The sequence below is a fragment of the Oryzias latipes genome, chromosome 9 (genome assembly GCF_002234675.1).
Source record: "Oryzias latipes chromosome 9, ASM223467v1".
Lineage (NCBI taxonomy): Eukaryota > Metazoa > Chordata > Actinopteri > Beloniformes > Adrianichthyidae > Oryzias > Oryzias latipes.
In genome coordinates this window covers 2,976,578-2,990,154 of record NC_019867.2, presented here as the reverse complement: position 1 = coordinate 2,990,154, position 13,577 = coordinate 2,976,578, and the positions used below count along the sequence as shown (strand labels likewise).

General features: G+C 40.8%; 1 protein-coding gene across 2 annotated transcripts in view; it reads left to right on the top strand.

Moving 5' to 3' along the window:
- Nucleotides 1-3,443: 3,443 nt before the first annotated feature.
- Nucleotides 3,444-13,577, top strand: part of LOC101163331 (calcium-binding protein 7) — a 28,044-nt gene continuing 17,910 nt past the window's right edge. The window contains exon 1 of one of the 2 annotated variants that reach the window (XM_020705693.2): nucleotides 3,444-4,281. In XM_020705693.2, coding sequence (XP_020561352.1) covers nucleotides 4,173-4,281 — 109 coding nt within the window. In that variant the 5' untranslated portion in view covers nucleotides 3,444-4,172. The remainder of the gene's footprint in view (nucleotides 4,282-13,577) is intronic. The other variant, XM_004072062.4, reaches the window with a different exon arrangement.

Here is a 13,577-nt window from a genome sequence, read left to right as displayed (position 1 = left end):
TTTAAAACTCTTTACAGTTTTTCTTAGTCGCTTTAGTACAATTCTCAGATCAGAATTGAAGTTTGCAAATACGTGTGTGCATTTCTCAAAACAATTTGTACAAACAGCAAAACACTATGGATTTCTTGCAAAAGCCTGTAACTTGCTCAAAATCTTTAGTTCATCTCTCCAAACTAAGTCTTTATGTCATTAAACATGTCAGTGCCATCAGAACAACAAGTCCTTGTGTCATTGTCTACGAACAAGACAGTCAAATGACTTAGTCATGTTTTTAATATAACTGTGTACTTTAGAGGGAGGTTCTGATGGAAACTATGGCTAAAGTTTGGATGACAAAAGTTACATCTTTTTTGTTTGATTGCAAGAGACTGGACAAGATTCACATTTACACTTTTATTGTTCATATTGTAATTTGTTGTCACATTATGACAACTTGGTCAACCATTTTGCAGTTAATGACTTATTCGATGAACTAATGACTAGGTGTTTTGAGGAGTAAGACTATTGCACAGTGAACTATATAATACATTTTGATCAACATGACATAAACAATTGATAATGTAGCAAAGAGCAGAGAATTAATAATAATGGATTGGATTTATCTGCACTTTTCAAGACACCCAAAGCGCTTACATTGTGTCCATTATTCATTCACTCCTCATTCATACTTGGTGATGGTAAGCTACGGTTGTAGCTACAGCTGCCCTGGGGCAGACTGACAGAGGCGTGGCTGCCAGTTCGTGCCTACGGCCCCTCTGAACATCACCAGGATCATTCACACACATTCACACACCAGTGGAGACACACTGGAGGAAAGGAGGGTGAAGTATCTTGCCCAAAGACACAATGACATTTTTTTTTTTTTGGCTGGTAGGAGCGGGGATTGAACCGCCAACCCTTTGATCATTGGACGACCAGCTCAACCACCTGAGCCACTGTCGCCATTGTACATAATCATTTGCATGGATGTACCAAAGCAATTGCAACTTGTTCAAAGAAGTGAGAAACTGCTTATATGATGTGCACAAGTGACATCATGATATGAAGATTGAACAAATAGTTTTGGGAATTTTATTCTGATCTGAGAATTGTACTAAAGCGACTGAGAAAAACTGTAATGTGCGTTCGTTGTTGTTTTAAGACGTTTAACAGGGAAGACTCATTGTACGCTGAGACGCTGTCACCGATGCATCATGGGAGATGTAGTGCGAAACTGCCGCAGATCACAGACACTCTCTGAGCTTCATTGAGCTTCACGGTCTGACACCGGATCCTGCAGAAAGCTACACCGCTAAAGACGAGCTTTAGCTGGAATTTTTGTTGGTATTTAGAGACTTTATGAGCAGAATCGGAACAAGGAAGTGAGGACTTTAACCTCTTCTAATTGGTCAGACAGATGACGTGTGATTAAGCCTCCAAGATTGATTGGTGGAGACAGTTAAAGGGGCGAAGTGAGAATCAAATAAACACAAAGAAATAAGTCTTTTATGATCATTCCTATTTCTAACTACTCAGTGTTTTATCAGGGCCTGTTTGGATGAACACAGAGCTGATATCCTGGAGATGGAAAATGATTTTAGATCAGTGAATGGGTAATTGCTCATGGCACACTGTTTGCCGCAGCACACTGGTTGAAAAACACTGGTTTAGGACATACTTCCTGCAGGGTGGCAGGAGCTCATTGAAATTCACTTCTGAGTTCTGGGCAGGACTGTTGGCGTGGAGCATAACCACCCCCCCATCCCGTCGCCGTGGCTGAGAGCTCGCAGCATGGAGCTTGTGGCGCGCCCAGCGCATTTACAAATAAGCTCTTTTTCAGTACGGCATTTTCTCGTCTGCTCCCGATTCACAGCGATTTGAATAAAGACACACTCAGAAATGCAATCTTAAGCTTACTGTTCTTTCTACATGTCCCTCATCATCAGAAAACAAAACAAAACAGAATTTTCATCAGAGTGGGTCTTTCACTTGTTTTTGGATCATGTTCTCATGTGTGCGTTTCCTGCAATGCATTTCCGGCATTTGGCTTTAGAAGAGTTCACTACTATTGAAGAACTAACAACATTATTTCCACATTTCTGACCAACAGAAAGCAAAAGAAGAACAGTTTTAGATGGGAACAAAAGACACCTGCATCTGAATGGATGGAGAGCATCCTTTTGAAGCAAATGAGTTCTTTTTTTTTTTTCTTTGGGATTCCAGTGAGACCCTGAGACTCGGGCAGGAGCGTTAAGGATGTTTCTAATCGTTTTTGGAAAACTCCTTTGAAACGTTTTCCAGCAGAGACATTCAGACAGTTTTTTCCCATGTTTAAATTAACATAGATTACATTTTTTTGCTTCCTTTACTTACAAGCTTTCCACCTCATGGGGTGTTTGAAGGTTCAAACTTGACTTTTCAGAAAGAAGAGTCATTCTGCTTCTTCTTTCATGGATAGAATAAAATAACCCACAGATAAACAGGGCAGGGCTCTGATCTTTACAGTCTTGCTGAAAGCTCTTTGGAGGTTGTCTGTACAAAGTTTTTGTTTCTTCAATAAATTGCTTGATTTAAGGAGGTTTGCCTCATGAAATTCTGAAGAAGCACAGGCGGACTGCTCATCCATTTTTGGTATGTTTTTTGTTATGATGAAAACAAAAGTGTTTTGAATCTGTGTTTACATCTCTGTGAAAGGAAGAGCCTAACCCTATCATATTACCACCACCATGCTCAGCTGTTACTAATATTTCCAAAAGTAACGAGATTCTCTCTTTCCAGAAGGTTCTTACTGTTTCTCATGAGAACATAGGTCCAGAGGTTGTCCAGGTGTTTCTTTATGTTCTTGCAGTGTCTTTATCTTTGAACTTTTGTCCAAAAGGCTCTTTCCGATAGTTGGATCATGATGTCTGACCTGCACTGGGTCAGTAATTTGTTGTATCTTCTGTTTGTTTGAGGACCTCCTGCATGGGTCCTCCTGGTGTTCCTGGTGTGTAGTGAGTCCTCACACTTGACATTATTCCTCCCTAAGGAAAGCACCAATGTGTGCGTTTTTTTTAAATCTCACTATCACCTTCCTCTAATGTGTTTTTAGTGAGCTGACAGGTGTTGCTGCACTGCAACGAAAGTGCAGCTGAGGAGACACCATGAGAGAAGATGCGACATTTGACTCTTCCCGGCTCAAAGCTGCGGGATCTGCGTGATGCGCAGCCTCATTCCTGCCGGCTGCTGCGGCTGCACGCGCGCGTGCTTCACATCAAAAGTTTAAAGAAACACTTCGTGCAAACGCGGTGGCGACTTGTGCACGCCACCCGACGCGTGCGCCCGACGCACAATCACACATCGTGGGTATGCCTGCTGGGAAGCAGTAAAATAAACTAAATATAAACATAGGGGGGCGGGAGGGGGTATTTGTGGATTTTCTACACCCATGAAGTGTGCGCGTGCTCTGTGCGTGCATGTGTCACATGTGAGGCACGGAGGGGAGGTGGTCTATCATATCTTATCTAAAAAAAAAACGAATTTGGTTATGGAGCTCATCTGGATCACAAAGCGCCCACGCGCCCCCCCCACGAATCAAACCCCGCTAAGTCAGTTAACGCAGCGCGAGGAACCTGGCAGGATCTGATCAGTCCTCGACATTCGCGGGCTTTTCACCTCCTGTGAGGATTTCTTGCTGTGTCGCGTCCGTGGATCATGTGAAGGTGCCAGGAGCGCGAGGAAGGAGTGCGTCCAGCGAGCGCGCGTGCAGGATCCAACAAGTGGATGCAGGAGGCTGCACGCAGCAGGCAATCCCTGAACCTGAAACACGTCGGTGGATTGATTTGATACCCTGCGATTTGCCAGTGTCTGCTTGGATCACGCCACGCGCAGGTGACCTCCACGGATCAGGCGCAGCTGTGGAGCGTCTCTGTGCGCCTTTGGCATTTTTGGGGTTTATTTTGGTGTGCAAGCTCAGACCTTTGCTGCTTTGAGGTAATACACCACCACGCATTTTTTTTTTTTTGTAATTTTCATTCTCTGACCGAAAAAGAAGATCAAAGGGACACCACGCTGCAGACCCCCCCCTCCCCCCGTCGCCCCTCATCCATGGACTCGCTCCTCCGTTCCCTCAGAGATCGCAGGGGGAAGTCGAGATCCTCCCTGTAGGTCTTCCTTTATGACGAGGGTGCAGGTGGCAGCCAAAGGTCGCAGCCATGCCGATGCATCCAGTCACCTCCACGCTGATGTACCGGGGCATGTGCACCATCCCCGACATCCTCTCCTACAGCGCGCCCGTGAACCTGCCCGAAGACGAGGTTGAAGGTGAGAACACACCTGCGTGCACGCGCTTGAAGGTTATCACAGGCTGAGGGGGGGCTTTGAAGTTGGCGATTCAGGAGAGATTCTGCTGCTGGAGGTGTCACAGATAAACGTTCAGCACCTTGGACAGCGCTTAGACAGCGATGACTGGACTGCCCAGGTTTTTTCATTGAGATTTTGATGATGTTTATCATAAATTTAGATAAAAATAAGCAGAAAAATACATTTAAGAAACCCACAAACTTTGATGTGGGCTTTCTTTCACTGGTGGGTTTGCAGTCTGAGATGCCTTTAGTCCAGTTTCTTGTGCAGCAGTGATTCACCGGTTCAGAAACTGGTGGTTGGTGGGAGTGCACGGGATTTATGGGGGCTGGGTTTCACTGCTCCATTAAACCTACATGCCACGTCTTGGTGTCCAAATATGTTTATTTTTAGTGTTTTAGTGAGGATTTTCCTGATTTCTGACTTGATTCCTGCATTTCTACACACAGAATCTTGACTAAAATATAAACATTAAACCTTTAGAACAATTTGTACCTGGAAGACAGCTCCTAACAAGCAGAAGACAGAAAAAATATTAACAATGTTTATGTCTTAAAATATGTTTTCCCTGCAGTGTTTTGCGGTGCTGTAAACTCCTCTGTTGAATATCTATTTTGCCACTAAAAACACACTTTGTTAAAATAAAAAAAAATCAGATATTTTGAACAGTTTTGCTGCATTTCAGGCACAGGTGTGCTCATAGGAGTGATGCACATCTACCAAAGCTATGGTTTGTTTGCATTTGTTGGTCTTTTCAAGCATGTTTTCCGTCTAATCACAAAGTTTACCCGATATTGATCAGGAATCATGAAGTTTGATGTTTTAATCTTGACAAATATGCATCTTAAATTGGAACTTCCACACTTTAAATCACACAGATACTATAATATTTATTCTGCAGTTTATGGAGCAAATGATCTATGAGTGGAAACGTGTTTCATGCAACTTCTTGAAAACGAAAATAATCAGACAAATCAAGCAGATTTTTTTTCACTCTTCTTTTAAAAAAAAATAAACTGAGCATGTAATTTAATAAAATAGGGTGATAGGTTGTCACTAGATTGTTATTTTGGCTTGCAACTAAATGTGTAACATCTTTTTTTTTTACTTCTCTGCCAGTCAGGTAATTTTTGACAAAGGCCCCATACACGTAAAGCGATGGTATCGTCATGTTTCAGTCACTTGTGGGAGCTCCACAAGCCAAACGATATAGATTCCCTCCTCCAGATTGAATATATAATTGCACTGGAGTGCATTAAACAGAAAACATTTATTTTGGCTACAATTAAGACATCCATCTTGGGTTTCTTGCGTGCACGCGTGCTGTCATAAGACAAATTGAGCTAAGGCAGTTTGAAGATGCTGTGGAGCTGGACTGGAGCGGCCTGACGGCGTACTGGAGGCAAAGCAAACATGCAGTAAACAGTTTCAGCTGCTGCAGAGCATGTGGATGCTGCAGCCAGTTAAGCAGACCTTTTTCTCCAAACCCGCCTAAAGAAGGAGGAGTTAGAAAAACAAAAAAGATTTATTTTAGTTTTAAGCTCTGTAAGAACGTCTCAGGTGAGATGGATGACAGGTTTTCTGGAGCCTTACGGGAATATCAGTGATACAAAAAATGTTGTGTAACTTTTTTTTTGTAGTTGCTAAAATTGACCTTTTTAAACCTGTTTTGGTTAATAAAGTTGACTTAAACTGTTTTATTTGTTAAAATAGAAATGTTTTCTTTCTCAGGTCAAATGTTGCTTTGACATGTTTGGATAAAGTTTCTTACTTTGACATGTTTGGATAAAGTTTTTTACTTTGACATGTTTGGACTGCAGGTCAGTGCTGGAAAAATGTCAAGGTAAACAACAACTTTATCCAACATTTTTACTAAGAATTTAAACAAATCATCAATGTCAAATAAAAGAAAACAAAAGAGCAAAGAACTATTGAATTAATCAAAATGTTAAAAAGAAAAGGATAGTTAGATGGATCTTTAATGGATCCCGACATGGAAATTGCTTTACTATTGCTCAAAAACGACAGACGATAAATAGCACTAAAAAACAAAGAAGTGTCCTGTGTCAATGAGGCGTAAGATTTAACTTTTAAAGCACAAACATTAACTTGTCTTTTAATTCACTGTTCTTTGATTTACAATAAAAAACATAGAAAACCTTTATCTTGTTTTAAGGGAAGTTAAAACTATTTCTAGGTTATTCATAAATAGGGCAATGAAAGAATTATTTATCAATGTGATTTTAACTTCTTTTGCAACCTTATCAGACTTTCTTTGCTTTGAATTTCTAGCTCCACACATCCTACCTCATCTTCTCCCTCTTTTAAGATGTCAAACCAAACAATATCTTTAATTTTAAATGTGCAATTTTCCAAGATGTTTACAGTGATTTTTCAATGATTCAATTTCCCCATGATTTGGTTCAAACCTGGAATTTTGGGTCACGGTTTTGTTTCTGTTTGATATTTGATGTTTGATAGTTACCAAATGACAAAAAACAGAAAATATTTAGAAAAATACTTTTGAAAATGTGTTAATGAGCAAGCTAGTAACGTTAAACAAGTCATGAATAAATAAGAATAAGAAGAATAAATCCATCTTAAATGTATCCCAACACATGTTTGACAGTTTCAACGTAAACATACTGGTATTCAGTAAGAATGCAAAGATTCACTTTCCCCATGATTTGGTCCAATAGTTTAACATATGGTTTGGTTTAAACAGAAAATTGTGGCAGACTTACCAAATTAATTCAACATGGATATCAGACAGTTAGTACGTCAAGGATTTTTTTTAATTTATAGATTTTGACTGACACCAAGCCCAAACATGCTGCAACACTGAAAAACAAGCATTTTCTGAAAGAATCCTCCTCTCTGACAAAAAGGTAGCCACAAATTAACAGCTTTGACCCATAATTGGTCAAAAACTTGATTTTTTTTTCATGGTTTATGCTTATGTGAATGTATTTTCTTCGGCAAACTTTAATATTAAAAACTCAAATGTGTGTGTTTTAAAAATATAGAGTGTAGCAGGTATGATTCTTGTTGACATCAGCTTCAGTCTAACTGCGTTTTCTCTGAGATCAGAAGTCAGTTCCAACTCCAAACATCAGAGACAAAGCTGATCCAGGAGAGACTCTGTGGTTCATTCTCTCCTGGTTTTTGATCACAGACTACCAACATTAATTATTCCTGCACCATGATAAGCAGCAACATTTACGGGCTTATGATTAGATTTTGACAGCAGGTACGTTTGGCAAAGGACTTCCCGATGAGAAAGTTGACGCCGGAGCGCCGGCCTCTCGCCGCCACTCTCCTCTCCTGAGAGACGGCCAGAATTGGCTGGTAGACTGGAGTGTCACACACATCAGCTCGGCTGTCAAGGAGACCGGCTATTGTCACGCAAAAGAAATTGCACATTAGCGCGGTTGTGTGTGAGTGCGTGCATAAGGACAAAGGCTGAGGGCCTTTCGGCACGCACGGCCGAGGATTTGATTTTTCAATTTCTGCAGCGGGCCCTCCTGGGAACGGACCGATGGCTCCACACTTTGTGGTTGAGAGAGCTGTCAGAGTTAAGCTATAACTGGAATAAAAGTTTCGTTTTGATGCTCGATGAAATGCGTGCGCGAGGCTGCAGAAGGTGTGGAGGCCGATAATGAGGGCCTTAAAGCGCAAAGTTGAAAATCTAAATTGAACCGGACTCTATATCCGTTTCCACTCCCACACAGGGGGGAAGAAAAAAAAAAGAAAGGTAATTTTTACAGAAGCACCATGTATTTTAGAGCTCTCCACCACTACACACACACACACACACCCATGCACACTTGGTGTCAATATCACTGCAGGTGGAATTAAGTGGGTAGCCCATTTCCACACTGCCTAACAACAATAACAACTCTGGGGGTTGAAGCTGAGCTTTGAGCGTTTTTGTCATCTGATCAGATGTTAGCAGCTTTCCATGAACCCAAGCTAAAGAGAAAAAACAGAGGCTGTACAGTTTCTACTAAGTTACACTCATGCTTATTTTTTTTAATGACCAAAAAATTACATTTCATGTTGGTTTTAAAAGCTGGATTCACTTCGGCCGGGGCCGATGGATCTTCACCATCATTACAAATCCTGAAATGTACTTGATGGAAGCTGTTTAACTAAAGCGTTTAAAGAAAATTGTGAACAAAATTTTACTTGGACATTTCTGTGGCTTTGGAACTCCAGAGAAACGAACAGGGATCCCTCATCCACACATGAAGAAAACATAGGAGGAACAAAAATAATCCAAGAACACCATGGAGACTCATCCAGGAAGTCATGAAAGAAGCAGGAGAAGGTAGGAAGAAGATCAGGCCCCACTTGACTCAGTTCAGGTGAGAAAGTTCATGATACTCCAGTCAGAAAGCAACTTTTGGAGAAAAGGAGGGAGACCCTGCTTAGCAACAAGATGTCAGGTGGGGAGGGCTGGTGAGCATGCAGGACCCAGAATGCAGAGATCAGAGGCACACAGTTCCAGGGCAAGGGATTTTTTATAATAACAAAAAGCGCTGCAGAGCAGGGAAACCAAACTAAATGGAGTTTGGGTTAACATGAAAACAGGGCAGAAGACAGTCAGGGAAGAGACGGTGTGGACCAGCACAAGACGAAGGCAGAGACAAGACTTAAATGCAGACAGGACTGACAAGACACAGGTGACAACGATCAGGAGAGATTGGAACCAGGGAAGTAAAACTCAAAAACATGACATGCAGGAAACCTTCAAAATAAAGCAGGAAACAGAACTCAAACCATGACAGTGACATAACGGAAGCAAAAACTAATACAAAGAAACCCAAACCATGACACAAGAACACAAAGAAACATCTGGACTAATATTGTAATGGGACACAAGAGGAACCTTCTGGAAGCAGAGCATCAAAATAACATAATACAACTAAACATGGTGGTGGTGGTTTGATGGTCTGGGGCTGCTTTGATGCTTCAGGACCTGAAAAACTTACATTCTGCCCTCTAACAAATAACCCTGAAGGAGATTGTCTTCTATCAGTTCAGATCTTCATGCTTAAAGTGCCACTCTGTCATCTTATTTTTATTTTTTTATTTTTTTCTCTTTAACTTGTCCTGTCCAACAGTTAAGCAAACAGATGGGAGCTGAAAGCCTTTTGTGTTGGACATATTTTACTTTTACAACAGGGGTTATGAATCTTATGATACACCAGATGTATATTTAAATAAACCCCTTTTGTAATTTCAGCTAAACTTTATTCATGTTAATTATATTTGTAAATATTTTTTTGTTAGACCGGACGAAAAAGAAAAGGAGGAAAGAAAAGAGAGGGATGACAGATGGGGGGGGTAGAGGGATGATTATAGTTGTGAGGGTAAGATCATGAAGCGTCAGAAAGCAACAAGTTGCTGCAGATTTATAATCACATCTGACAGGTTAAGATGCATGAAAAAACTAAAAGGGGCGGGGCCTGTCCACACACAAACGTTACAATCACACCTGTTGGCTCCAAAAGTCAAACAAGTCTACATGGACATACAACCACTAACATTCACACATGCCTACTTATGCAGACCAACACATGTGAAACATTTCATTCAGTCACACAAACTGTTTGTGCAAAGGTGACATAGCACCTGTGCTCCAGTGAGTATTTCTGTTCCTCTGGGGTGGATGATGGAATGGAAAACGAGGGAGAGAACCCAGCCGCCCCCCCACCATGGCCCCCACCGCAGCAGCAGCGGTGGCTGGGACCCCCCAACACCCGCACAGTACAGCAGATAGTGAAAGAGCACTCTGTCATTTTTTCATGTATTGGAGACAAGCCCGCCCCCCTTCCCCACCCTGTTGTTGAGAGCTCAGAGCAGAGAGCTTTCTACCTAGTTTTTTTTTCCAGCCAACATTCTTTTGTCTGCTCGATTCACAACAATTTGCATAAAGAAATCCTCAGAAATGCAGCTTTGAGCTTAACTTTTCTTCAGCTATGTCCTTCATCATCAGAAAGATGCCACAACAATATGTCAAAAAACACAATTTTCATCAGTGTGTCCTTAAAGTTCTTGGGTTCTGCAGCTGAACAATGATCAAATAGGCCAAAAAGAAGCTCTGAAGTGACCTTATCTAAAGCTGGACCTCTTTTGTAACATGATTATCACACTAGAAAATCCCAGACTTTGCTTAAAAATATTTAATCTTTAAAGAAAAGGGAAGGAAAATTCCTCCACAGACATGTCAAAAGTGTGACACACAGATGTATTTTATTTAGGGGGGGCAAATACTTTTTTTTTCTTTTTTTTTTTACAGGGCAACAAAGTTTTAAATGACACAATTATCTAAATGCTGCATCTTGTTACACGATATTTAGCAGGTAAAGCATAGAAAAGGGAAAGAAAATTCAAATTCTCAGCACTGCATTGCTGCATTTTGATTTCAGAGGATTAATCTAAACCAAACTGTCAAAACCATTGTGGATTATTTTGATTAATGCCAGAGAAAAACCGTTACGTGCAAAGAGTTGGATGAAATGTAAAACTGACAAACAAGGAAAAGCTCAAAGGCAAACCTTCGTGATAAAAAAAATAAAAACCAGTTTTTGAAATTAGGAAACAGATCGGAATTTGTTTCCTTTGTGTTTGACTTTGAGCCACAAAATGTCATTCAGAAATATTCTATAACGTCTACTTAAATGTTTTGCATCAAGTAAAAAAGGAAACCTAAAACCGCCTTTTGCAACAGTTTTGCTTGTTCCCTCTGCAAATGGCTTTGACTGGCATCTGCTCAGAACGGCGCCGACAGCATCCCGTTCCTAATGGCATAAACTGCCTCTGAGGCGTTGATGCTTCTGCCCGACTCCTACAGTTGCTGCTGCAGCAACATTGACTCATTTCTTTGCCCCAGGGTGGAGGGTTGACTCGCATTCCTTCAGAAATACTCGCATGAATACAAATGAAGATATTTAAAGACACCAGAATCAGAGCTGCAAGACAGAATTTATGCACATAACATACATTCCCAGTGTAGAATGAGTGGGAGTTATAGGTGGGAGTGTTTCTGAAAGGTCAGCTGCAACACGAGCGCACAGCAAAATGACCAGCGATGATGGAAGAAGCCACTTTCCACATTATTGAGTGTGGAAACGAGCAGATGTGTTTACCAAAGCCAAACACTTGTTTTTCTCATCTGTTTGCCTCAGCTATTGACCGCTATTATCGGAGCCTCTGAGGAAGCCACAATTAGCTTCCTTATTCTTTTCTTACAAGGAAGAGAGGCTCACTTGTTAATGAAGACGAGTACTCCCAACAATCTGCTCATCTGCTGCAAAAGAAAAAAGAAAACAAGCTTCAAACTTTTTCATTTAAGACTTATTAAACTCCCATCATCTTTAGGTTTCTTTCCAAAGTGCTCCCAGTGTTCTTTTAGTTATGTTATACCCATTTTTGACCAAAATAAAAAAAAAAAAAACCTACATTTTCTAGGACATAGTTTCTGCAGAGTGGCAGTAGTTCATTAGACATTCACCTCTGAGTTCTGAGCAGGACCGTTTTTGCGGAGCAACCTCCGCCATTGCTTTCTCTGTTTACACACTCTCCCACTAGCCCCTCACACCCCCAAACTAACTTTACAACAAAAATGGTGAGCAATCCCATGGTGTGGCCCAGGTACACTTTGTTACTGGCAACAAAATCCTGAGGACTCTGAGGTCCAAGAGTCTAGCCCCTGACCTGCCAGAGGATCTTTACCACCTGAGCAAGAAGCTGCGGCAGTCAGGAAGCACCTGGAGAGAACCAGAAAGGACAAAGATGCCAAGTTTTGCCTGATTCTCATTGAGAGCAGGATCCACAGGCTGGCCCGTTACTAAAAGAACCCAGAGAGTACTGGCCCCCAACTGGAAGTAGGAATCTTCCACAGCATCTGCTCTGGAGGCATAAACGTCAACACTTTTGGATTAATAAAACAGTTTCAATTCTGAAAAAAAAAAAAAAAAATGGTGAGAAATATTGGATCTATCCAGCCGTACAGTTTTCAGTTTATTTTCGTTGTCACAACAAATACGATCATTTTTTTAAACAATGTTTTTTGTCTACTTCTTATTCACAACGATTTGAATAAAGAAATACTCAGAAATGCGGTGTTGAGCTTCATTTTCTTGAAATATGTCCTCCATCATCAGAAAAAAATGCTTTAAGAACATGTGAAAAACACCCAAAACACAATGTTATTCTACATTAGTGTTGCAAACTTGTTTTTTTTCTGCACAATGTCAAGACTGACATTATTTTCCATCGTGGGAGGTTTTTGGTAATTATGAATCGAACATAAGGACGCTCAGCTTCAGCTGCAGCGTCTGATCTAAATGTTTAATTATTCCAAAAACAAAGCTGGTAAAGACTTTGACTCTCTCAATATGGAAGGCAGTCAGAGTCGTGTCGAATTCTGAAAGATGAAATTGTTGCAGGTTGGAGTAGAAGCAATCAGAGATTCAGGGAAATATCAATTCTTGTTCATGAGCTGTTTTCTTTATTAGTTTGTCTAACTTTCAGTTTTAGTCTGAATTTCATGGTTTCTAAAACCACAAAGGAGCAAAGATTGAGCTGGAGAAAAAAAAAGGATTTCTCTGGTAAAAGACCTACTGGGATGCGGTACATGAAAAAGTGCTACTTGACACAGACGGTGACAAAGGTGTACGAGGAAATGAGCTTTCTGTCTGAGGTTGAAGTGACCCAGCAGCACAGCTGGTGAGCCACAGGTTGATGATCAGTTTTCCTATGGGTAACAGGTGCACGTGTTAATAGTTTACCTCATTTCTGTATTTTTATCAAAACAAGAACTGCAGCTCATTAGGATCATCAGAGTTTGGACCAGAACCAGGAGAACTGATCACATTTCTCCTGCTCTCAAGTCCTTGAAGACCCTGGAAGTTGTGTTTGTGGTGTTTTTTAACAGGTTCTTGAGACAATTTCCTGATGGAGCACATATATATATATGAAAAAAAATTTGCTCAAAGAACCCATTTACGAGTATTTATTTATTCAAATTGTTGTCAAATCAGGAGCAGACGATAAAAATGTTGATTGAAAAAGATCTTATTTGTGGAGTAGAAAATCCACAGGGCAGGCTTTGAATCATCCAAAAGTGGGGGTCTTTGAATTGATTTTTTTTAGTTAGAAATTAATTAAAAGTTGTTTGTACATCATAATAATAAATTGAACCCCAATATTGATCAGATTTACTGTACTTGGGCGGCTGTGGTGCAGTG